Genomic DNA, 24,854 nt, shown 5'->3' on the forward strand with positions numbered 1-24,854 from the left:
ACCAGGGGGCGATGCTCTGCCCCTCCGGGGTGTTGCTCTGTCGAGACCAGAGCCACTCTAGCGCCTGGGGCAGAGGCCAAGGAGCCATCCCCAGCGCCCGGACCATCTTTGCTCCAATGGAGCCTCGCTGCGGGAGGGGAAGAGAGAGACAGAGAGGAAGGAGAGGGGGAGGGGTGGAGAAGCAGATGGGCGCTTCTCCTGTGTGCCGTGGCCGGGAATCGAATCCGGGACGTCTTCACACCAGGCCGACGTTCTACCACTGAGCCAACCGGCCAGGGCCCCCACACTTGTTTTAATGTTGAGCTTTCACTGTCTTGAAATGCTTGGTAATTTTGAACAAGGAGACCCTTGTTCTCAACTGGTAATCACACACATTTTCATTTTGTACCAGGTCTTGAAAATTATGCAGTTGGTCCCACGGTGAGCCTTCTTGTCTGGATTTATCTCCGTAAAGTAGAGACCTCAGAACATTGGGTTTTGTGTGGTTTAACGCCATGCAATTAAAGAATAACCTCATCAGAAAAATATGCACTTGAGTTCCTACTGAGTGCTGGACATTGTGTCTAGAAAAAATGATACAGGCACAAACAAGACATGGGGTCAGCTCTCAGGAAGTCCTCCATCAATATGAGAGGACAGTTTTGGCCAGTGCGAAAGACATGGAAGTGGAATAGGAGTAGTACCTACCCTAGGGGCCAGAGATGGCTTCCTGGAGGGAATGATGATTTTGTGGTCTTAAGGAATGAGTAGGGATTACCCTACTTAAGGGATAGGGATAAATTATTCCAGGCAAACTTTACATTCTGAGGAGAGGCAAAGCATAACTGGCTTCTCCCTCAGTACTCCACCATCTTGGCTGCTTCTCCTCTCCTCCACGTGGCCTTTCTCTGCTTTCCTTTTTCTGCTCTCTCCTCTAATGCTAATCTCAGGAACTAAGAGAGAGCAAAGCTCTCGGTCTGCCCCACTTTATAGTGTATAAATCAAAACCTTTAATCCAATATACAAACAAGGAAGTCTCTGATACAAAGTCACTTATCTGAGGCATAATAGGATTCCTCATGAGAGTGCACCACCCCACATCACGCAATCAGTCAAGGGTGTGGGGAAAAGCTTAGTCTTAAAACTAAGCCTTAGGCTATAACGACTCAGCCTGCTTACAGCCTGTCCCCCACACCCAATACAAACTATAAGCAAGCAAACAAATATATCATATTTACAAATTTATTTGACCAACAGTTGATATCTTCATTTATAAATGAAGTAAACATAAGTGTGTATTAAAATAAATATTTTTGTGTGTGGTTTTTTTAGCAAGAGACATTGTTGGGCAGATAAAATGTATTATGCTCACTTTATTAAAGATGGAGGCCGTTGCCCAGGTGATATTAATGTGTGTTGAGAATCCTTGTAGCCTGGGGCTTGGTTTTGGGATTAAGCCTTTCCCACCCTTTTTGATGTGGGGTGGTACAATCCAATCATGCCTCAGAGAAATGATTTTGTATTAGAGACTTCCCTATTTTGTATATTGGATTAGAGGTTGTGAAGCTACAATATAAAATGGAGGCAGAACGAGAGCTGGCGCTCTTGGTTCCTGAGAATAGCATGAGAGAGCAGAGAGAGTAGAGCCAGCAGCGGAAGGAGGCCACGTGGAGGAGGCCAGGAAAAGCAGCCAAGATGGCGGAGTGCTGAGTGAGATACCAGTTTGTGTAGAGTTTGTATCTGGGATAAGGAAGGAGATGGGGAACTGAGGAGAATAAGGCTGGTGAGCTAGAAACCTTTGATTCTAGGAAACTCGGATAAGTCAGTGGCTTTGTGAGCACTGAATGTGAGTGAGTTTTGGAGCCCAGTGTGTATTTTTACTTGCCCGCTGGGTGCAAGCTAGAATTAAAGACTATGGCCCATCAGTTTTTGGCTCCGCTGTTTCTTTACCGACTGTCCGAATCCAATGCGAACCTGCATGGGCCAGGAAGCTGCTGTGATAGTGGCCCTGGCCGTGCTTACTGGCTTTACAGACATATTTACAGACTGATAGGAAGGGAGAGAGATAAGAAGCATTAACTTGTTGTGGCACTTTAGTTGTGCATTGATTGCGTTTTCATATGTGCCTTGACTGGGGAGGCTCCAGTGGAACCAGTGACCCCTTGCTCAAGACAGCGACCTTGGGCTCAAGCCAACGACCATGGGCTCATGTCTATGATCCCATGCTCAAACTGGTGATCCCACACTCAAGCTGGTGAGCCCACACTCAGGCCGGAGACCTCAGGGTTTTGAACCTGGGGCCTCAGCATCCCAGGCTGACACTATCCACTGCACCACTGCCTGGTCAGGCTAAATATATGCACCTTATTATAAAGACCAGTATTTTACATAAAATATACATTCCCATGTAGCGTATCTCCACTGCTAGATTAAGGAAAACCACCTTGGTTTTAGTTAGAGTTCCCTGTAAGTCTAGCATCTAGCAGATGTTTAGACAACTAGTCAGTCATCCTACTTTGTGCCAGGTACTATTGTAGGTTCTGGAAATTCAGCAGTAAACAGAAAGACAAGTGCCTACTGTCCCGAAGCTGACATTCTGGGATGAATCTATACATATTTTGTTATCAATGTTTCTTAGTTTGACATCATTTAGATGAGTATCAAGCTCCTGTGGCAATAACAGGTCATCACACCCTAAGCAGGGCTTGAACCTGCCCAGAATCACCCCGGAGATCTTCTGGCCACTGCCTTGACCACTCACCCATAGCCAAATCCATACATATTTTGGAATGAATGGAAAAACAAATGTTCTCATCCAGTCCGAAGAACCTTTCAGAAGAAGAGTGAGAGGGGCAATTTTGAGTTTTAGTTGACCACACAGACATCTGACTTTTCTGTTAAAAAGAATTCAAATCTGTGCAAGTAGCAGCAACTTCAACAGCGAGTCGGGCATATAAGAAAGAACTCAGGCCCTAAGTGGGTTAAGACTCACAGAGATAGATTTAATTATCTTTAGGTGACACCCCACCCCTACAGGTTCAGATGTTCTCGGAGGATAAAGAGGTGGTTTTGGGAGGGAGGTGAGTCCAGAATATCCTCGGACTCTCGCGGGAACCAGGAGGAACCATCTGTGTCCGCGGGAGGGGGAGGCGGGTCAGCTCCGCGCGAAATCAGAACTGGGACAGCGTGGGTTTCGGAAGCGGCGCGGCCTGGGGTCCCTTCACACAGGGCGGCCCGGAAGAGGTGGGTCCCTTCACACCGGGCGGCCCGGAAGAGGTGGCTTTGCCAGGAAAGGACTGAAGCTGCGGCCGGGGGTCTGCGCCCCTCGCAGGATTCCTTTCTCTCCTCCGCGGTGGACTCGGCTGCAAAGCGGGTGTCGCGTTATACAGAGCGTTTCCCGCCCAGGCTGCGGTGAGGACCTCACGCTGGCAGGGCCCGGGGGTGGGGTCTAGGGTCCGAGGGCCGGGCCGGGGAGGGGGTGTCAGGCCCGAGGGTGGGGCCGCCACCCGCTCAGGCCTACGCGGTGCACGCGCGGGCTCGTTCCGGACAGGGTCCCCTTGCCCTGTCGCCCACACCGGGCCTCCCTCATCTCTCCCCTTGCTCCCAGGCTTCTTGGGACAGCATTTCCCACTCCAGCTCGAATGGCAGACAAGAAACTAGTGGTGGTGTTTGGAGCCACAGGTAAGCGGAACCCCAATAGAGGATCCTCAAACAAAGGGCCCTTTGATTGAGCCAGAGAGTCACCCAACGCCGGGAAACCCCCCCCCCCCTGGTCGGGAGGGGTGAGATACCTTGAACCCCTGATCCAGTGTGGGGCCGTGGGGACAAGACCTGAGTGCACATGCCCCTGAATCTTTAAGAAATTAACTTCTTTGAGTAAGTTAAGTGGTTGCACTGTCATACCAAAATTAAATCTCCTTTCCACCTCTGTACCCCCACCCTGTCCATCGCTGTTACCAAGTGTAAAGCCAGTAGGCACGGCCACCATCACAGCCGCCTGACCCCATGCAGGTTCGCATTAGATTCGGACAGATGGTAATGAACAACGGAGCCAATAAATGGTGGGCTTGCACCTGGTGGGCAAGTAAACACACACACTGGACTCCAAAACCCACTCATTCAGTGCTCACAGAGCTACTGACTTATCCGAGTTTCCTAGGATCAAAGGTTTCTAGCTCACTAGCCTTATTCACTTCTGTTCCTCATCTCCTGCACAAACTGCATTAACTGGCTTCTCCGTTAGCACTCCACCCTCTTGGCTGCCTCTCCTCTCCTCCACGTGGCCTTTTTCTGCTCTGCTTTCTCTGCTCTCTCCTCTAATGCTAATCTCAGGAACTGGTCTGCCCCACTTTATAGTGTATAAATAAAAACCTTTAATCCAATATACAAACAAGGAAGTCTCTGATACAAAGTCACTTATCTGAGGCATAATGGGATTCCTCATGAGAGTGCACCACCCCACATCACGCAATCAGTCAAGGGTGTGGGGAAAAGCTTAGTCTTAAAACTAAGCCTTAGGCTATAACCGCCCTGCCTGCTTACAGCCTGTCCCCACACCCGATGCAATCTATAAGCGAGCAAACATATATATCATATTTACAAACTTATTTGACCAACACCAAGTTTCTTGAGCATTATAGAAATGTCTAAGTAGATAATTATATTTAAATGATAGTGTTTTATTTTTCAGTTTTTTCATAGATTACAGCTTTATTGAGGTGTAAGTTACATTGTTAACATAAGAAACATCCAGACCTGTACGAATTGTTTTTATTTTTATTTATTTTTTTAGTGAGAGGAGGGGAGACAGACTCTGGCATGTACTCGTACTGCGATCCACCCAGCAATCTCGGTCCAATGCTTGAATCAATGGAGCCATCCTCAGCACCTGAGTGCTGAGCTGGGACCACTGAGCTATCCTCAGGACTCAGGCCCATGCTTGAACCATCGGGCCACTGACTGTGAGAAGGGATGAGAGAGAGAATGGGGGACGGAGGGGAAGAGAAACAGATGGTCATGTCTCATGTGTGCCCTGACTGGGGATTGAACCCAGGATGTCCACACGCTGGGCCAACACCAAAGCTGTGTAAGAATTTTTATTAGTTTATATGAGCCAAAATGACAGTTGCCAGCAGGCAAAATCTCAAAAGATTGCAAAAATGCTTCAGAAAATGGCAGTTTTACCACTTATTTTATCCATCAGAATCAAAGAAGAGGATACATGAGATTCACTGGTTGTAGATTAGGGAGGTGGGAGAAATCAAAACCAGGAAATCTCTGGGACTGGATAAAAAGTGAAATGTGTAGACACTGGCCTGACTTGTTTTCGTGGTGGTGCAGTGGATAGAGCATCCACCAGGACTGCTGAGGACTCATGTTCGAAACCCCGAGGTTGCCAGCTTGAGCACGGACTCAAATGCAGGCTCGCCATCTTGACTGTGGGCGCACCTGCTTGAGTGGGGGATCATCGACATGATCCCAAGATCTCTGGCTTGAGGCCAAGGTTGCTGGCTTGAGCTAGGGGTCACTGGCTTGCCTGGAGCCCCCTGGTAAAAGCATGTATGAAAAGCAATCAATGAACAACTAAAGTGCCGCTACAACAAGTTGATGCTTCTCATCTCCCTGTCTGTCTCTCTCTTGCTTTAAAAAAATGTTCTAAAATTAACTGTGGTGGTGGTTGCACCATTCTAAATATACTAAAAGCCATTACATGATACACTTTTAAAGTGTGCATGTATGGTAAATGAATTCTATCTCAGTAAAGGTGTCATTTAAAATTGGTGTAAGGCAGTTTATTTATTCATTTATTTATTTTTTATACAGGGACAGAGAGTCAGAGAGAGGGATAGATAAGGACAGACAGACAGGAACGGAGAGAGATGAGAAGCATCAATCATCAGTTTTTCATTGCGACACCTTAGTTGTTCATTGATTGCTTTGTCATATGTGCCTTGACCTCGGGCCTTCAGCAGACTGAGTAACCCCTTGCTCAAGCCAGCGACCTTGGGTCCAAGCTGGTGAGCTTTTTGCTCAAGGCAGATGAGCCCGTGTTCAAGCTGGCAACCTCGGGGTCTCGACCCTGGGTCCTTCGCATCCCAGTCCGATGCTCTATCTGCACCACCGCCTTGTCAGGCCGGTGTAAGGCAGTTTAATGAGAGCGACAAGTGAAAAGTATCTTGGGTGTCTTGCTATGGTGGAGCATTCTCTTTAGGGTTTTACTGTTAGCAGGACTCCCAGGCATATGCAATCCTGCAGGTAGATCTTTTTTGACTCTTTGCAGGTGCTCAGGGGGGCTCAGTGGCCCGGACTCTCATGGAAGATGGGACGTTCAGTGTTCGGGCTGTGACCCGGGACCCTGGGCAGAAAGCAGCAAAGGAGCTGAGACTACAAGGTGCAGAAATAATGCAGGGAGACCAGGATGATGAGGCCAGCATGGAACGGGCCCTGACTGGGGCTTACGCCACCTTCATCGTGACCAACTACTGGGAGAACTGCAGCCAGGAGCAGGAGGTCAAGCAGGTGAGAGCAGGAAGGAGGGTGAGGGAGACCAGGACTAGTTGCAGGGCAGTTTTTTGTGGGTTTTTTTTTTTTTTGTGACAGAGACAGAGTCAGAGAGAGGGACATATAGGGACAGACAGACAGGAAGGGAGAGAGATGAGAAACATCAATTCTTTGTTGTGGCTCCTTAGTTGTTCATTGATTGCTTTCTCATATGTGCCTTGACCGTGGGGTACAGCAGACTGAGTGATCCCTTGTTCGAGCCAGCGACCTTGGGCTCAAGCTGGTGAGCCTTGCTCAAACCAGATGAGCCCGCGCTCAAGCTGGCAACCTTGGGGTCTCAAACCTGGGTCCTCCGCATCCCAGTCCGACGCTCTATCCACTGCGCCACTGCCTGGTCAGGCTAGTTGCAGGGCATCTTAAAAAGAGTTCTAGGGTCCCTGTTGGTTCCTGGGAGGCAGCTCTAACTAGCCAGTGGGGCCTACACTGCCCAGGACCACTGACAACTGCAGGCCTTTCCCAACTTCTTCCATGCAGTCCTCCTAGGTTTTTAAAAATTATTATTTTATTATTATTTTCTTTACTTTTATTTTTATATTTTTAGCCCTCCTAGATTTTGATCAGGGCAAGAGGAGGATACTTTCTTATCCAGTGATTTTTTTTTTTTTAATATTCATGAACCCTGAAATTCATCCTTTAACCAACTGAGCTATCCAGCCAGGGTTGCAATTCATCCTTTAAAGTTGCAATTCATTGTTTTTTTTTTGTTTTGTTTTGTTTGTTTTTTTAAAGATTTTATTTATTATAGAGAAGGGGGGGGGAGGAGCAGGAAGCATCAACTCCCATATGTGCCTTGACCAGGCAAGTCCAGGGTTTTGAACCGGCAACCTCAGCATTTCCAGGTTGACGCTTTATCCACTGCGCCACCACAGGTCAGGCACAATTCATTGGTTTTTAACATATTCACAAAGTTGTACAGTCATTACCACTACTTAATATCAGAACATTTTCATCACCCCATAAAGAATCCCGTACCCATAAGCAGTCACTCCCAATTCTTCCCTTCCCCCAGCCCCAGGCAGACACTAATCTCCTTTGTCATCCAATAGCTAACTGTACTGATCCATAATTTCTTATAATAAAATGCATGTATTTTTCTTTTTTTTTCCCCCCTTTTCCCTCTTTTGCATTTTTCTGAAGTTGGAAACAGGGAGGCAGTCAGACAGACTCCCGCACACGCCCGACCGGGATCCACCCGGCATGCCCACCAGGGGGCGATGCTCTGCCCATCTGGGGTGTTGCTCCATTGCAACCAGAGCCATTCTAGCACCTGAGGCAGAGGCCATAGAGACATCCTCAGCTCCTGGGCCAACTTTGCTCCAATGGAGCCCTGGCTGCGGGAGGGAAAGAGAGAGACAGAGAGGAAGGAGAGGGGGAGGGGTGGAGAAGCAGATGGACGCCTCTCCTTTGTGCCCTGGCCAGGAATCGAACCCGGGACTCCCGCATGCCAGGCTGATGCTCTACCACTGAGCCAACCGGCCAAGGCTAAAATGCACATACTTTAATTGTACAGTTTGATAAAATTTGAAAATAAATAAGCTGGCCCTGGCCGGTTGGCTCAGTGTATGGATATCCCGGGTTTGATTCCCAGTCAGGGCACATAAGAGAAGCAACTGCTGCCTGACCTGTGATGGCGCAGTGGATAAAGCGTTGACCTGGAAATGCTGAGGTCACCGGTTCGAAACCCTGGGCTTGCCTGGTCGAGGGAGTTGATGCTTCCAGCTCCTCCCCCCCTTCTGTCTCTCCTCTATCTCTCCCTTTCCTCTCTAAAATGAATTAAAAAAAAAAAAGAGAGAGAAGCAACTGTCTGCTTCTCTCCTCCTCCTCCTCCCCCCCCTTCTCGTCCTCTTCCCCTCTACAGCCCATGGCTCGGTTGGTCCAAGCGTTGGCCTCAGGAACGGAGGATGACTTGGTTGATTCAAACATTGGCCTCAGATGGGGGTTGCTGGGTGGATCCCAGTTGGGGTGCATGCGGGAGTCAGTCTCACTATCTCCCCTCTTCTCACTTAAGAAAGAGAAAAGTAAGAAAATAAACCCATAACTGCCTGTGCGATCAAAATATATTTCTATCAATCCAGAAAGTCCCTGTGCTGCTTTTCACATGATTTCTGTTTCCTTTCAGTCTGTTTTCCACTCAGATTCTCTCTAGTTAGGTGGTTATCTTTATTTATTGACATATTTAATTTTTTTTTTTTTTTTTTGAGAGAGAGAGAGAGAGAGGACAGGAGGGGGAGAGACCTGGGAGGAAGAGAGACGAGAAGCGTCAACTCATAATTGTACCACTTTAGTTGTTCATTGACTGCTTCCCGTACATGCCTTGACTGAGAGGCTCCAGCCAAGCCACTGACCTTGGGATCATGTTGGTGATCCCACACTCAAGCTGGTGAGCCCACACTCAAGCTGGCGAACCTGCACTCAAGCCAGAGACCTCAGGGTTTCAAACCTGGGACCTCAGCATCCAGGTCAATGCTCTATACACTGCGCCACCACCGGTCAGGCTAGTTAGGTGGTTATTGAGCCTAGGAGCTGGTGGGAGGGTTATGAGAAGAACCATGAGACAAAGCTATTTCTTTTTAAAAGGAGGGACGATAGTGAGACAGACTCTCATGTGCACCCCAACTGGGATCCTCCCAGCAACCCCCCGCTAGGGCTGATGCTCCAGTCAACCAAGCTGTCCTCTGTGTGAGGCCTACGCTCAGACCAATGACCAATCGAGCCACTGGCTGCAAGAGGGGAAGAGAGAAGGGAGAGAGAGAGGGAGAGAAGCAGATGGTCTTTCCTCGTGTGGGGCCTAATCTGAAGGATAAGAGGTGCTGGTCTCTTAGCATCAGGCACAGTGGCAACTCTGGGGTTGGAGACCTGAACCGTGAATAGGGACAGGCATCGTCCCGCCTAGCTTTGTGGTTTCTCCTTTTGTGCCCACCAGGGAAAGCTGCTGGCTGATTTGGCAAAGCGTCTGGGCCTTCGCTATGTGGTCTACAGTGGCCTGGAGAATATTAAGAAGATGACAGCGGGGAGACTGACGGCAAAGCACTTTGATGGCAAAGGGGAGGTGGAGGAATATTTTCGGGATATTGGCGTTCCCATGACCAGTGTGAGGCTGTCCTGCTATTTCGAGAATCTCCTCTCCTACTTCCTGCCCCAGAAAGCCCCAGATGGAAAGAGCTACTTGCTGAGTGAGTACCCTTCCTCCTTGAGCACCTGCTCTCACTGTGTACCTATGAGTCTCGCAGAAAGTCATAGGCTTGTCCTCAGATGGTTCTGGGTCTGAGTCCTGGCTCACATTAGGCCTGTGACTGTGAGCAAGGCATAACACTTTGTTGGGCCTCTGCTTCCTGCTCTGTGAAATGAGCATAACCCTGACTCCTGACTTTCCCAGGGGCAATGAGAATATCTCCTGAGATGGGATGATACAATCTTTGTCTGGTGGAAAGCTTGACAGAGACCACTGCAGTTACTGTCACCTCTTCAAAAATGAGGAGAGGCTTGGGAAGATGAGACCCAGTTGTAGATTTCAGAAAGTGGAAAGCACTTTCCTCTCAATGCCCATTTGCAAGTCTCTAAACAGCTAGAGATGCCCTGGCTTCTGGCTTGGAGAGAACCTTATACAACTTTTGTCTTGCCAGTCAGCCAGTGGATTAGAGCACAATGCTCAGGAGGCCAGAGGGGGAGGGGTGTGTGCTCTCAGCAGGCCGTACTCAAGTTCTGCCCATCAGTGAGCAGTGTTGTCTTGGTATTGGCCTTTTACAGTTTACAGAGCTTTAGTCGGGGATGCTTCTCTGTGCGCCTTGCGTTGGACCTCCATCCCCACAAGGTCCCTGGGTGATCTGAATGGGCAGCTGTGGCGCGCCCCCCTTTTGAAAATTTTATTTATAGCTTGACTGGTGGCAGGGCGGTGGACATCGAGGTCCCAGATTCAAAACCCCGAGGTTGCCAGCTTGAGCGTGGGGTTGCTGGCTTGAGTGTTGGATCACAGACATGATCCCAAGGTCACTGGCTTCAGTAAGGGGTCACTGGTTTGGCTGGAGCCCCCTGGTCAAGGCACACATGAGGCAATCAATGAACAACTAAAGTGCCACGACAAAGAGTTGATGCTTCTCATCTCTCTCCCCTTCTGTCTCTCTAAAAAAAGGGGGGGGGGGCTGCCTGACCTGTGGTGGTTCAGTGGATGGAGCGTTGTCCTAGAATGCTGAGGTCACCAGTTTGAAACCCCTGGTCAAGGCACATATTAGAAGCAACTATGAGTTAATGCTTCCCGTTTCTTCCCCTACCTCCCCATCCCACCTTTCTCTCTCTCTCCTCTCTCCAAAATCAATAGGTAAATTATTTTATTTTATTAGTGAGAGAGAGGAAGGGAGATGAGAAGCATCAACTCATAGTTGAGTCACTTGAGTTGTTCACTGATTGCTTCTTATACATGTCTTGATGGGGGGTGGGCTCCAGCTGAGTCAGTGACCCCTTGTCCAAGCCAGTGACCTTGGGCTTCAAGCCAGTGATCTTTGAGCTCAAGCCAGCAACCCCTTTTTATAGGTGAGGAAGATGGCATAGCCCAAGCACACTGGGCGCCACATCTAGACACTGCTGTACCTCTCCATCTACAAAATCACAGCTTGGCAGGTAGTTTACTCATGAACTCAGCAGACATGAACGAGCACCTGCTAGGCACTGCTCTGCGCCAGGCCCAGCCTCAGCTAGCCAAGCATTCCTGTTAGTAGAGTTGCTGTTTGGAATACCCACCCACAGACTTCCGCATCCAGAATTCACAATATGACTAAGTACACCCAGGAGTCCTAGGAGCAGTGGGGCCTATGGGCACCAGCCTGTTCTCAGGAGACCTTTTGAAGTCCCTTCCTTTCCTGTCCCTTGTCCCCCTATCTCAACCTTGAAAGGGATGGGCAGGTCTAGTGTTCTTCTCCCCACTCTAAGAAGAGAGCAACCAGAGCTCAGAGAGTTTATTTTTTTATTTTATTTTTTTAAATTTTTTTTATTTTTTGTATTTTTCTGAAGCTGGAAACGGGGACACAGTCAGACAAACTCCCGCATGCGCCTGACCGGGATCCACCCCAGCACGCCCACCAGGGGGCGATGCTCTGCCCACCAGGGGGCGATGCTCTGCCCCTCAGGGGCGTCGCTCTGTCACGACCAGAGCCACTCTAGCGCCTGGGGCAGAGGCCATGGAGCCATCCCCAGCACCGGGGCCATCTTTTGCTCCAATGGAGCCTCAGCTGTGGGAGGGGAAGAGAGAGACAGAGGAAGGAGAGGGGGAGGGATGGAGAAACAGATGGGCGCCTCTCCTGTGTGCCCTGGCCGGGAATCGAACCCGGGACTTCTGCACGCCAGGCCGACGCTCTACCACTGAGCCAACCGGCCAGGGCCTAAAAAATTTTATTTATTCATTTTAGAGAGGAGAGGGAGAGACAGAGAGAGAGAAGGGGGGGGGGAGCTGGAAGCATCAACTCCCATATGTGCCTTGACCAGGCAAGCCCAAGGTTTTGAACCGGCAACCTCAGTATTTCCAGGTCAACGCTTTATCCACTGAGCCACCACAGGTCAGGCAGCTCAGAGAGTTTAAACAACATGCCAAGGGTGCAGAGCTTGACTTGATTCCCACTTCCCAACTCAGTTCCACTGCTGCTTCAGCTCTGCTATAGACGCTAGGAGATATCCAAGTCATGCTAGGTGCTGGTCTGTGCAGGTGTCCGGTTGGTTATCTGGTGGGAACACCAGTTTCTACCCCTTGGCCAAGGGCCCACTGTCCACTCCAGGACATGTCCCATGCCAGCACGTCCCTCTTCTCCTCCCCCCAGGCTTGCCCATGGGTGACATACCCATGGACGGCATGTCTGTCACTGACCTGGGCCCTGTGGTGCTCAGCCTGCTGAAGAAGCCAGAAGAATACATCGGCCAGAACCTTGGACTCAGTACGTGCAAGCACACGGCAGAGGAGTACGCTGCCCTGCTCTCCAAGCATACTGGGAAGGCTGTGTGTGACGCCAAGGTAGGCCCCTTGGCCCCTGTAGGTCACTTCAACTCCCCAGGAGGGCGTTGTGGGTAGTAGGAAGGAAGATCTAGGGCAAGGTAGATCTGAATTCATCACAACTGTGAACACTCATGTTGTGCTGTTCTTGAGAGCCAAGTATGGCTGCCTAGTGAAATTTCTGGCTTAGGTGGTTGATAAAGTCGGGGAGGGGGTTCCAGGAGGAGGGACCCTAGGGACCAAGGCCAAGAGTGAAAATGCAGGGCTGCTGGGCTCCTCTGGGATATGAGTTGAGGGAAGGGAAGAGGGAGAGGCCAGAGGGACAGCCGCCCCCACTTGGCCTGGCCGGATAGACAGGAAACCCACAGTCTCCTCCCCCCACTGACCCTGTCTTCCAGTCCAGACCCCTGAGTTTCTTGTGTCTTGTCATTCCCATTATGAAAGTAAGGCCTCATTAAAGAAAATCTGGTTAACATCTAGGTGTTAAAACACAAAAATTACTCACAGAGCTCCCAGGTCCAGAGGAGTGGTGGGGGTTTAGGGGCAGACCCCCATATTCAGATCCTGGTCCCTGCCCTTAACACCCAGCAGTATGTGACCTGGGGCATGGTCCCTGACCTCTCTGCTTCAGTTTCCTTATCCATGAAAACGGGTGTGTGAATAGTGTCCCCTGCTTGGGTTGTTGTGAAGATTGAATGGAATACACCTAGAAGCTTCCTTTAGCACGATGTACACTAGAAAACTGGCACTAAGGGGCCAGGTGTCCCTATCAGAACAAAGAAAAGCCTGAGGCAGGTCGTGGGGGGTTTGTGGAGTTCAGGTCCAATTCATTTGGGAAAGGGGAACACCTTTGGTTTTTTAGCAAGAAAATGATGTAAGCAGAGTTCTGATTTGGAAAGAACTGAGCAGTTTTCATCTCAAGATCTTGAAAGAACAGGATTTAAATTGACCTAGAATAGTGGTTTCCAGACTTTCCTCTTTTAGAATGATTTCAGATGTACTTAGCAAGGACCTTGGTAGGGACTGAGGTGTCCCCAGCCCTCACCACTTCAGTGGGGTGCTGAGATGTTGGTGGATCCTCGCAGACTCCCCCACTCTACTTCCAGACAACCCCTGAGGACTACGAGAAACTTGGCTTCCCTGGTGCCCAGGACCTGGCCAACATGTTCCGTTTCTATGCTTTGAAACCCGACCGGGACATTGGACTGACCCTGAGACTCAACCCTAAGGCTAAGACACTGGATCAGTGGCTGGAGCAGCACAAAGGGGACTTTTCCAGGTTGTAACCCCGCCCACCTCTTAACCCAATCTAGGGGGAGGGGACGCACAATCACACCGATTCTTTCTTGTGTTACAAAAAAACCTATTTTTTTTAAAATAAACGCCATTGTTCTCACAGATGGCTTCCAAAAGAACGGGGCTTTGTTTTGGATCTTGGACTGGGGTGGCGGCTACTAGACACTGATGCCAACAGGCGGCATTGAGTGGTGGAGGGCCCAGTCGCCTTCCCCTGCAGTGAGGGGTTGTGAGGATGGTAAAGGCATTTGGTAACAACATGTGGGACTTAAGTGCAGTGTTTTTTTTTTTTTTTAATTTTATTTATTTATTTATTTTTTACAGAGACAGAGTGAATCAGAGAGAGGGATAGACAGGGACAGACAGACAGGAACGGAGAGAGATGAGAAGCATCAATCATCAGTTTTTCATTGCGCGTTGCAACACCTAGTTGTTCATTGATTGCTTTCTCGTATGTGCCTTGACCGTGGGCCTTTAGCAGACCGAGTAACCCCTTGCTGGAGCCAGCAACCTTGGGTTCAAGCTGGTGGGCTTTTGCTCAAACCAGATGAGCCCGCATTCAAGCTGGCGACCTCAGGGTCTCGAACCTGGGTCTTCTGCATCTCAGTCTGATGCTCTATCCACTGCGCCACCGCCTGGTCAGGCTTAAGTGCAGTTTTAAGTTTCGTTCAACAGGTGTGAAACACCACTGTGACCACAGCCAGGGAGAAGCTCTGAGCATCCTAGTCCACATCTGAAATTCACTCAGAGCGTGACTAAGAGTCCAGGACACTAAGGCCTCCCTATGCCAGCCAGGAGCCACACCTTTTGAAATCCCTGTACACACACCCTTCATCTCCAGAAAGCTAGTGAGGTCAGCCTGACCAGGTGGGTAGAACGTTGACCTGGCATGCTGAGGACCCAGGTTTGAAATTCCGAGGTTACTGGCTTGAAGCTCAAGGTTTCTGGCTTGAGCCAAGTGTCATTGGCTTGAGCAAGGGGTCACTAGCTCAGCTGGAGCTCCCCCAAGGGATGTATGAGAAAGGAATCAATGAACAACTAAAGTGCCACAACTATGAGTTGATGCTTCTCATCTCTCTCCCTTCCTGTCTCTCTCTCCTGTTCTCACTTAAATTAAAAAAAAAAAAAAAAAAAAAAGCTAGTGAGGTCAATAGTGCCTATTCTTCCTTTGAATTGGGGGCAAAAAGACTGACGTCCCCTTCTTTTTCCTCACCCTTCTGGATGGGGCCTGGCCTAGAGTACAGCCTCAAGATGTGCGTGATCTTCAAAACAGGTTGGAAAAAAACACAGAATGTGGCAGATCTGTGGCCACCAGTCACCATAGTTGGACACTGCAGAGAAAAGGTGATGTTGCTTACAGCAACGGTTAGGAGTAAAACCGAGAAGTAACAAGCCTGTCTTGTTTGTGGTGTCCACCAGGCATTTAGATGGCAAGTGATTCAGTCTTCCATCTCAGGCTCACTTGAGAGTAAAAGAACTGAAGCCCAGAGAACACAGGCCACTCACCCAGAAGTTCAGTGGCCTGAGGTTCTGTGGCAGGCTTATTTTCTGTGGATTTGTGTAACTTCTATTACAGCCTTTTTTACTACCCTTGGTACCAATAGACTCATGGAAAGGGTAGTAGTTCTACCAAATTCATTCCATTTCTTTTTTCTTCTTTTTCCAAGAGAGGAGGGAAGATAGACAGACTCCTGCATGCACCTTGACCGGGATACACCCAGCAACCCATGTCTGAAGCCGATGCTCTCTGCCCATCTGGGGCCATGCTTGCAACAGAGTTATTTTTAGCACCTGAGGCAGAGGCTCCAAGGAGCCATCCTCAGTGCCCTGGGCTGATGCACTTGAACCATTGAGCCATGGCTTCAGAAGGGGAAGAGAGAGAAAGAGGAAGGAGTGGAGAAGCAGATGGCCACTTCTATGTGCCCTGACCAGGAATCGAACCCAGGACAGCCACACGCCAGACTGATGCTACCACTGAGCCAACCGGCCAGGGCCTCATTCCATTTCTTTATTAATTTAAAAAGCATTTCTTAGTCCTAGCCAGATAGCTTGGTTGGTTAGAGAATTGTCCCGAAGTACAGAGGTTGCTGGTTCTATCCCCAGCCAGAGCACATACAGGAACAGATTGATGTTCCTATCTCTCCTCTCTCTCCATTCTCTCTCCAAAAAGTGTCAATAAATTTTTAAAAAATCATAAAATCATTTCTTTGATAACTTACCAGTATACTGGGTCCTAAATACAGTGCTAACCAAAAAAGTTATGTGTCTTGCCTTGAGATTAGTGGGGAGCCAGTTATAAAAATGCAAAGAGCCTGACCAGGCGGTGGCGCAGTGGATAGAGCGTTGGACTGGGATGTGGAAGGACCCAGGTTTGAGACCCCGAGGTCGCCAGCTTGAGCGCTGGCTCATCTGGCTTGAGCAAAAGCTCACCAGCTTGGACCCAGGGTCGCTGGCTCCAGCAAGGGGTTACTCAGTCTGCTGAAGGCCGGCAGTCAAGGCACATATGAGAAAATCAATGAACAACTAAGAAGTCGCAAGGCGCAACAAAAAACTAATGATTGATGCTTCTCATCTGTCTCCATTCCTGTCTATCCCGCTGACTCTCTGTCTCTGTAAAAAAATAAAAATAAAATAAAGAATGCAAAAAATAATTAGATTGACATAGACCTACAGAGAACAAGAAGGATAATAATTAGAGAAGCCTACTTTAATGGGTATCAGGACAGTCTGTGAGGTCTGAGGAGAGGACAGCAAGCCTCCAAGGCAGTGTAGGAGGGAGAAGACCCCGCAGCTTGGGGTTCCAAGCCACCCAGGCAGCAGCAAGAGAACATGAGAGGTTGTCTGCATTCAACCCTGTGTGAGGATACCCATGACCCCCAGGACCCAGGGTGGGAAACTCACCTGTTCGGGGCCGTCACTCATTGTGCTGAGATCCTGGAGTGGCAGCGGTCAGTAGGGCCTGGGAATAGCTGCTGTGCCCAGGTCCAGAGGGAACCAGAAGTGAACTCTGGTAAGCTGCCAGCGGGCTGCAGGCGCTCTGCACCCACAAGCTGAGACCTGGGCATATGGCTGAGCGCCTCTGGTCTCTGTTCATCTGGTGCTGCCTGGCTGGGCTGTCGTGAGGGACCGTGAGGTCATTTATGGAAAGGAATGTCTGACACCCTCAGTCATGTTCTCCCTCTTAACACGCGTGGTCAAACCCTGCTTGCCTCCAGTGTCCTTCAGCTTGGTCCTGTCCCTCCAATGGGTGGTACCCACCAGCCCCCATCTCAGGTGTGGCCAGAGCAGCTGACTAAGGTGTGAACAGCCCGTCCCAAATCCAGTAAAGTGAGTAAGACCGTGTACAATTCAGGATGCCTGATGTGCTATGAACTATCCACACACACAAAACCCAAATCTAGGCAGTGAAACTACTCTGTGATATCAGAGATTCATGTCATTTATACATTTGTCCAAAGCCAAAAATGTATACCAAGAGTGAACTCTAATGTAAACCATGAACTCGGGTAATTATAAGGTATCAGTGTAAGTTCAACAATTATAACAAATATGCTACTCTGGTTTTTTTTGTTTTGTTTTGTTTCCCCGCTTTTTAAAATGTGTGTCTTTTTTATTTATTCATTTTATATTTTTACAGAGACAGAGTCAGGGAGAGGGATAGATAGGGTCAGTCAGTCAGGAACGGAGAGAGAGATGAGAAGCATCAATCATTAGTTTTTCATTGTGACACCTCAGTTGTTCATTGATTGCTTTCTCATATGTGCCTTGACTGTGGGCCTTCAGCAGACCGAGTAACCCCTTGCTTGAGCCAGTGTCTTTGGGTCCAAGCTGGTGAGCTTTGCTCAAACCAGATGAGCCTGCACTCAAGCTGGCAACCTTGGTGTCTTGAACCTGGGTCCTCTGCATCCCAGTCTGATGCTCTATCTACTGTGCCACCGCCTGGTCAGGCATGCTACTCTGTTGATAATGGGAGGAGGCTGTGCATATGTATGTGGGGGCAGGAAGTATTTGGGAAATCTCTGTACCTTCCTCTCAATTTTGCTGTCAATCTGAAAACTGGCTTGAGCCCAAGGTTGCCGGCTTACGCAAGGGATCACTAGCTTGGCTTAAGCACCTCCAGTCAAGACACATATGAGAAGCAATCAGTAGAAGAAAAAAAAACTAAAGAGAAGCAACTATGAGTTGATGCTTCTCATCTCCATCTTCCTCCCTCTCTCCCTCTCAAAATAAATAAATAAATAAATAACTGGATGCCCAGCTTTTCTTGGAAAACACCAGAAGATCTGGCAGCACTGGGTCTGAATTCCTGCATAGCCCTCTGCCCTACCTGGTGTGGAGCTGGCTGTCCTCTTTAAAGAGGCCAGCCACATAGCCTGGCCAGGTGGTGGCGCAGTGGATAAAGCATCAGACTGGGATGCGGAAGACCCAGGTTCAAGACCCCAAGGTCTCCAACTTGACCGCGGGCTCATCTGGTTTGGAAAAAAAAAATAGCTCAACAGCTTGCACCCAAGGTCAATGGCTCGAGCAAGGGGTTACTCAGTCTGCTGTAGCCCCACGGTCAAGGCACATATGAGAAAGCAGTCAATGAACAACTAAAGTGCCACAACAGAAAAACTGATGATTGACGCTTCTCATCTCTCTTTGTTCCTCTCTGTGTGTCCCTGGCTGTCCCTCTCTCTGACTCTCTGTAAAAGAAATAAAAAAAAATAAATAAATAAAAAAAAAGAATGTTTAAAGAGGCCAGCCACAGTCTCTACCACTCCTTACTGCCTCCTGGGCACTGAAGCTGCAGGTCAGAGCCTACAATGTGTATTTAAAATTCCTGACTAGTCCACATGTGATCTCTCACAAGGATCATGCCAAATAAGCAGAACTTCTGGTTAAACGATATAAAGATCAGGTCTCAGTGTTTATTAACGAGTGCTTCATGCTTCTGCAAGAGCCAATGTCAGTTTATACAATGCAGTATTCCGTGCCAGGCTCTGGTGTTACAGAACAGAGTAAAAGGCAGGGACAGTCCCTGGTCATAGAAGCAGCTGAGAAGCTTGTGGGACTGGAGAGATTCTTATACACTGAGGGGTATTCATGACAGAGGACACTGCATTCAAATTCACCAGAACCCAAAGGTCTGAGGAGGAGGAGAAAGAGGAAGAGTAAGGCTTCCCTGGGAAAACAAATCTGCCTCACCTCCATGTGACTGCTTGCCCTGGACCACTATCCAAGCATTTCTGCAAATGCTTAACACCCATCTACGTTTCCCCTCCTCTCAGTCCCCAAAGGCTTGGGGGCCTAGGGATACTTTTTTTTTTCTTTTTTTTTTGAGAGCAAGGCAGGGAGAGAGCCAGGAACACTGAGCTGCTCCTGTATGTGCCCTGACATTTTTTTGTATTTCTAAATGCTTTATCTCACACTCCAGCTCCAACTCAGGCTCAAAGTTGTCTTGTGACAAATGCCCCAGGAGCCAGCTGTGGAAATCAGCCCAATCTCGGGTGGGACTTGCAAGATTTGCATTGCCACCTTCCCAGAGGCAGATCAAGGTCGGTTGAGGCCCTGGGCACAGAAGAAAATATTGGGCCCCTTGTCATTAGAAAAAAGTATCAAGTTGGGGTTTTGTGGGGCCCTTCAGAAGTCGAGGCCCAGGGCACGTGCCCAGTGTACTGGCCGTTAAATCTGCCTCTGCACCTTCCAACATCTGTGGGAAGGACCCTCAGTATAGCAATAATGGTACCGCTAGCAAGAAAACCCACCTTTCTCTTTCCAAGTCTTCCTCTAGACTTCTGCTTTCCAAGGATGGGACATGAGTGGGACCTAGCTGACTTCTCCAGGAAGGAAACTAAGCTGTCCCGAGGTGCCGCATAGCTTTCTGTCACTGTACCTGGGTCTAGGATGGTGGAGGGGACTATGCTAAGAGTTCACAGCAGGCACTCAATAAACTTCTACTGAATGAAGGACCAGTATCTGAAACTGGCAGGAGGTCACAGCTGAGCCCCTTTCTTGCCCATCAGGTCTTTCTCATCCTCTTCCCCCAACCCAGCAAGTACACTCACTCTCTCAGGGGCTGGTCTGAGAGAGATGTTTGGGGGCCACTACAGCAAGCCACCATCAGGGCTTTTGTGAGACAGTCTCTGCTGGGAGCCCAGACTAGCCAAACTATAATGAACAAAAATTTTAACACAAATAAATAGGATAATATTCCCCTGAAAATAACAGAGGGAAAAATAGATGAGTGAGGGAGACACTGATGTAGAAGACCACACTGCGTATCTCCCATGGCACAGGCTCACGAAGCAGCTACCCACCCAACTCTAGAACATTCATTCATTCAAACCAGCAACTTCTGCATAGCAAGCTCCCTGCTCTGGGATCTGGGCCTGGGAGGGTCAGCACTAGTCCAAGCACCCACCCCATCAGTGTGAGTGTGCGCCCAGGCAGGCATGACTCTGGACGATGGAGCCACCTCTGCAGCCAGCTCCAGGAAGGCCAGCAGAAACGTGGGCGGCCAGATCTGCAGGGGAACACCACAAAAGCCCCTCCGGAGCCACCTGTAGAAAGTTGCTTGAACTCTTTCAAAACAAGTGACCACAATGAAGGTTTTAAATATCTTTTTTCAGTAATTATCTTTTACAACATTGATACAGAATCATTTTACATTTGTAGATCAGACACTAATAGATGCTTTATTTTAGTAAATTATGAGGAAAATAAAAGGGAAACTATTCAGAAGTGTTCTCCATTAGCCTGTCTTATCACACGGGAGGGTCTGGAAACATGGAATCTACAAATCCTAGAGCTCAGGTTGGGGAAATGGTTTTGCTCTGACTGGATGGTAGAGAGCCTTCAACTGCTTAGACTGTGGTTTCATTTCCCGAACAAACATTTCCACAGAAAAAGACGATGATTTTTTTCATTAAATAATTTAAACGCGCTTCTGAAAACAGTTGTCAACAGTGGAAGTGGGAAGAACCAAGCCGCAGCAGGCAGTGGGGGTAAGGCTCTGGGGTAAGGAGGCCGTTAGGTGGTGCCCAGGGATGGCTGTGCTCCAGCGGAAGGGCAGCAGTCTCACTCACGCTGGCTTCGAACAACAGAACTCAACAGTCACGGACAAGAGGCCACCCTGAAAGGGGGGGGGGGGGAGACGACTGCCTGTCCTGACGAAGGTAGCAGCCCACGTCAGAAGCAGCATCTCCAGGGACCCTCTGTGTGTGTGCCTCCCCAGGCCCCAAGGCCCCCACGTGTCAGCTGCTTGGTACCCTTGAGAATTAAACTCCAAGAAAAGCAAGGGATACCTCTACTGAGGGGTGGACGATGCTGGTGGGGCCTGCAGGCCCCAAGTTCCTGGAAAAGACCACCTGTCAGGAAAGACTCACTCCAGAACCTCCCGGAGGCTCGATGAGGGAAATTAATCTCTTTATAACTTGGTGCAGCTTCAGGCTTCATTTCGAAGCCGCAAGCATGGCCTTTAATTCTTTACTAAGATTTCCATCACATTTGACTCCAAATTAGAGTTTTGGCTCTACAAGAAGTGTCCAGATGTCTTCCTCTGCCTGAGACAGAAGAGGCCGAGTTATCTACCCATGGACAAGAAAGTCCTAGCAGCCCTTAGGCGTGTGCGCCTTACTTGCCCAGGGGCTGTTCACCATGACCATTCCGTGGAGAGGTGTGTTGTCATGTGATTTTGCTGTTGCCAAGGCGGTCCAGGGGGCTTCTGCAGGCGGGGCTCGGTGCTACTGTTCTGGAATCCTCCCGTCTCCCAGGCGCCCTGGCCACAAGGAGAGGCCACTGCTCCAGGCCTAGTTTCCAGTGGACCGTTTTCCTGAGCCAAGACACAAGGAGTTCTAGTTCACCGGCATTGCAGGAGCTGCACATTCCTGGGTGAGTTTCTATCATCCCTGGGAAGGAGCTATTCCGGGAGCCCCAGCCACCGGGAACCCACAAAAACTAAAAGTAGGTCCCGAGAACTGTGACCAAGCACAACCCCTGGTAGCCCCCAGAGGTTATATGGTCCAATACCCCCAGGCAGAACAGGGGCTATGGAACAGGTGGGGAGTTGGGAGATCTGAGTTGTAAGCCTGGCTCTATGACTCGCCCTGTGACTGTGGGTAACCTGGTTCCTACCATTGCAGGACGCAGCGCCCCTGGGAGCTGGCAGAAGGAGGGCTAGGAGACAGCCCCCAGAGCAGCCTTTCCCTGCGATCTGGTTCAGCCCTGCACTGTCACTGACTCTGCCACATTACCTAATGCAGGGGCCTCCATGGGCCAAGTGGCTTGGCTCCAAGGGGAGCCATATATACCACACCTGAAACTGGTACCTCTTCCAACTCCAGGGGGAGGGGAGCATGAGACTGGTTAAAGTGAGGGAAAACAGGAATTAGTTCATAGAGGGAAACAAAGGGGAGCAATCTCCAGGGTTTTCCTACCTCGGCTGGGTATCAGGAGGTAAACATTTTCTTAAGTTTGGAAAGGAATCCCTCCTTGTCCTCCCCAGCCTCAGGCCTAGCCTTGCCTCCTGCGGAGCTATCCATGGTGCTGCCACCTGGGCACAAACAGCAGAAAAAACTGGGGTCAAGGACGCACACCTCTAGGCGTCCCGTCCCAGGCCCCACCTACCCCCGCCTGGCCACCCCAGGACTCGACATTCAAGGAGCCACCAAGCACCACCTTGAGAGGAGGGGGCAGCTCCCAGGTTGGCCAAGGCTGCCTTGCTTTTTCAGATGACTAAAGCAAACAAGCCACGCAGCACCTTAGGAATCCCGACTGCTCCCCAAGTTACTGGCCTGCGAGAGGAACATAAGAAACAGAGCCGACTATCACCAGCTGTCTCCATCTGAACAGCTGTTAACAAAAATATAGCCCTGTGCCAGATGCCTTCTGGGCCAGCCACAAGGCTTCCACAATCCTTACAGTACTCCCCTTATAGGTAAATTTCAGATGAAAAAAAAAGAAATGAAAGTGCAAAGAGCTTAGGTGGTTTGCCCAAGATCACAGAGTAAGTGGGAGGGAGAACTAAGTTCAAACCTAAGCAGTCAGACTTCAAAGCCCAGGCTCTTAACCACCATGCCACCAGGTCTAAGGTGAGGAACAAGACCAACCGAGCAGCTTCCACACTCTACATGTGCGTGTCTCTGGGATACTCAGAGAAGGACTCACTGCCTCTTGGAATCCCAGGACATGCGCTTTTCTATCTGTAATGACAGCAGCGGAGGACTCTGTCTGTCACTGGGCAAGACCTCCCCACCACGGGGCATCTAACCCTAAATGTTCCAGAAGAAGGAAGGCTGGTTCCTGTTTCTTTAGCGCCCAGGAGGAGACCAACAAGAGCAACTCTGCTGTACAACTGCATCATTTTTTTTTTGGTATTTTTCTGAAGCTGGAAATGGGGAGGCAGTCAGACAGACTCCCGCATGCGCCCGACCGGGATCCACCTGGCATGCCCACCAGGGGGCGATACTCTGCCCATCTGGGGCGTTGCTCTGTTGCGACCAGAGCCTGAGGCAGAGGCCATGGAGCCATCCTCAGCGCCCGGGTCAACTTTGCTCCAATGGAGCCTTGGCTGTGGAGAGAGAGACAGAGAGGAAGGAGAGGGGGAGGGGTGGAGAAGCAGATGGGAGCTTCTCCTGTGTGCCCTGGCCGGGAATCGAACCCGGGATTCCTGCATGCCAGGCCAACGCTCTACCACTGAGCCAACCGGCCAAGGCCTACAACTGCATCATTTTAAAGATCTACCAACCATCAGGCAGGGAGGGCAAACATTTGCTATGAGTTAGACTACAGAGCTGTATTCAATATTTTTAATTGTAGGGCATGTTTTTAACATGCTAAGATATGTATGCCAAGCACAGTGCAATAGCAGAAGTAAATGGTCACGGTCTCTAAGATCACAAATTAAGACATTCCTCAAGAGAGGCCCCCAGCAGAGGTAGGATGAGGTTGTCCTAGGTCCAGCCCCCGGCTGCCCTCTGGACTGGCATGCTCTCACAGATCAGGAATGTCCTCAGAGGGTCTGTGGTGACTCTGAATGAGGACATCCTAACAGAGGTCTGAGCAATCACCAAAGCCAAGGCAGCTGCACCCAGGACTCTCCACCTAAGGCCCCGGGCACTGCATAATCAGCACAGCAAGCCCCTGTGAGAGAGGCCCACTGCCCTCAGTCCTTCACATCCCCGTTTCTTACATAAAGATGTAAGTAACAAAAAAGATTCTCCTAAAACAAAGAGATGCCCCAACCAGAAATTTCCTATTACTCCCAGGCCTTCTAAAACAGGGAGAGCAAGAGTATTGGATTCTATAACGCCCTAGGTAAAGAGATGGCAAATCTTCATGTGCTTGTGTAAGTGCATGAGAATTTGCATGTGTCACACTTGAGTTACCACTGATGGAGCTTCTAACATGTGCCATGTACCATGCCAAGTGCTTTACCTATGTGATATCATTTAATCATGTAGAACCCTATGAAGTTTCCTCATCTGTAAATTGGGGATAATAGCACCAATATTACCCCTAATTTACAGTGAGGAAACTGTGCATCACTTTTTAGCACACATTAAATGCTAAATGCTCAGAGAGGTGAAGTAATATGCCTAAGGCTTCACTGCTAATAACGGCAGAGCTGGATCATGAATCTTCTGACTTAAGAAACCAAGCTCATGGCCCTGGCCAGTTGGCTCAGCGGTAGAGTGTCAGGCCAGCATGTAGAAGTCCCGGGTTCAATTCCCAGCCAGGGCACAGAGGAGAAGTGCCCATCTGCTTTTCCACCCTTCCCCCTCTCCTTTCTCTCTATCTCTTTCTCTTCCCCTCCCGCAGCCAAGACTCCATTGGGGCAAAGTTGGCCTGGGCGCTGAGGATGGCTCCATGGCCTCTGCCTCAGGCACTAGAATGGCTCTGGTTGCAGTGGAACATCACCCCCTGGTGGGCATGCCAGGTGGATCCCGGTTGAGCGCATGCGGGAGTCTGTCTGTCTGTACCCCCTTTCTCACTTCAGAAAAATACAAAACAAAAAAAAAGAGAGAAACCAAGCTCTTAACTACTAGTCACAATGAGGCACAAA

General features: G+C 49.5%; 2 protein-coding genes across 4 annotated transcripts in view; one reads left to right on the forward strand and one right to left on the reverse strand.

Annotated features, from left to right (window-relative positions):
* The first annotated feature begins 3,125 nt into the window (after positions 1–3,125).
* On the forward strand, positions 3,126–13,886 carry NMRAL1 (NmrA like redox sensor 1). Of its 2 annotated transcripts, none has more exons than XM_066379987.1 (6): positions 3,126–3,390; positions 3,587–3,660; positions 6,260–6,489; positions 9,464–9,713; positions 12,345–12,535; positions 13,621–13,886. In XM_066379987.1, the coding sequence occupies exons 2-6, from the start codon at positions 3,621–3,623 to the stop codon at positions 13,798–13,800; spliced, it is 891 nt and encodes a 296-aa protein (XP_066236084.1). In that variant the 5' UTR covers positions 3,126–3,390; positions 3,587–3,620; the 3' UTR covers positions 13,801–13,886. The 2 variants fall into 2 exon arrangements, with proteins under 2 accessions (XP_066236084.1, XP_066236083.1); XM_066379986.1 differs by having other exon boundaries at positions 3,127–3,390; positions 6,260–6,498.
* Positions 13,887–20,397: 6,511 nt separating this feature from the next.
* DNAJA3 (DnaJ heat shock protein family (Hsp40) member A3) overlaps positions 20,398–24,854 on the reverse strand; it is a 33,566-nt gene continuing 29,109 nt past the window's right edge. Inside the window, exons 11-12 of one of the 2 annotated variants that reach the window (XM_066382693.1) lie at positions 22,228–22,343; positions 20,398–21,623 (exon numbers count right to left, since the gene is read on the reverse strand). In XM_066382693.1, coding sequence (XP_066238790.1) covers positions 22,240–22,343 — 104 coding nt within the window. In that variant the 3' untranslated portion in view covers positions 20,398–21,623; positions 22,228–22,239. The remainder of the gene's footprint in view (positions 21,624–22,227; positions 22,344–24,854) is intronic. The other variant, XM_066382694.1, reaches the window with a different exon arrangement.

This window comes from Saccopteryx leptura, chromosome 4 (genome assembly GCF_036850995.1).
Source record: "Saccopteryx leptura isolate mSacLep1 chromosome 4, mSacLep1_pri_phased_curated, whole genome shotgun sequence".
NCBI classification, from domain to species: Eukaryota; Metazoa; Chordata; class Mammalia; order Chiroptera; family Emballonuridae; genus Saccopteryx; species Saccopteryx leptura.

What these genes read in the sequence shown, in the direction of transcription:
- NMRAL1 (XM_066379986.1), top strand. Translation starts at nt 3,621, where the DNA reads ATGGCAGACAAGAAACTAGTGGTGGTGTTTGGAGCCACAG. An exon ending in GGTGGTGTTTGGAGCCACAG is followed by an intron (nt 3,661 to 6,259) that starts GTAAGCGGAACC and finishes GACTCTTTGCAG; the next exon opens with GTGCTCAGGGGGGCTCAGTG. An exon ending in AGGCTGTGTGTGACGCCAAG is followed by an intron (nt 12,536 to 13,620) that starts GTAGGCCCCTTG and finishes CTCTACTTCCAG; the next exon opens with ACAACCCCTGAGGACTACGA.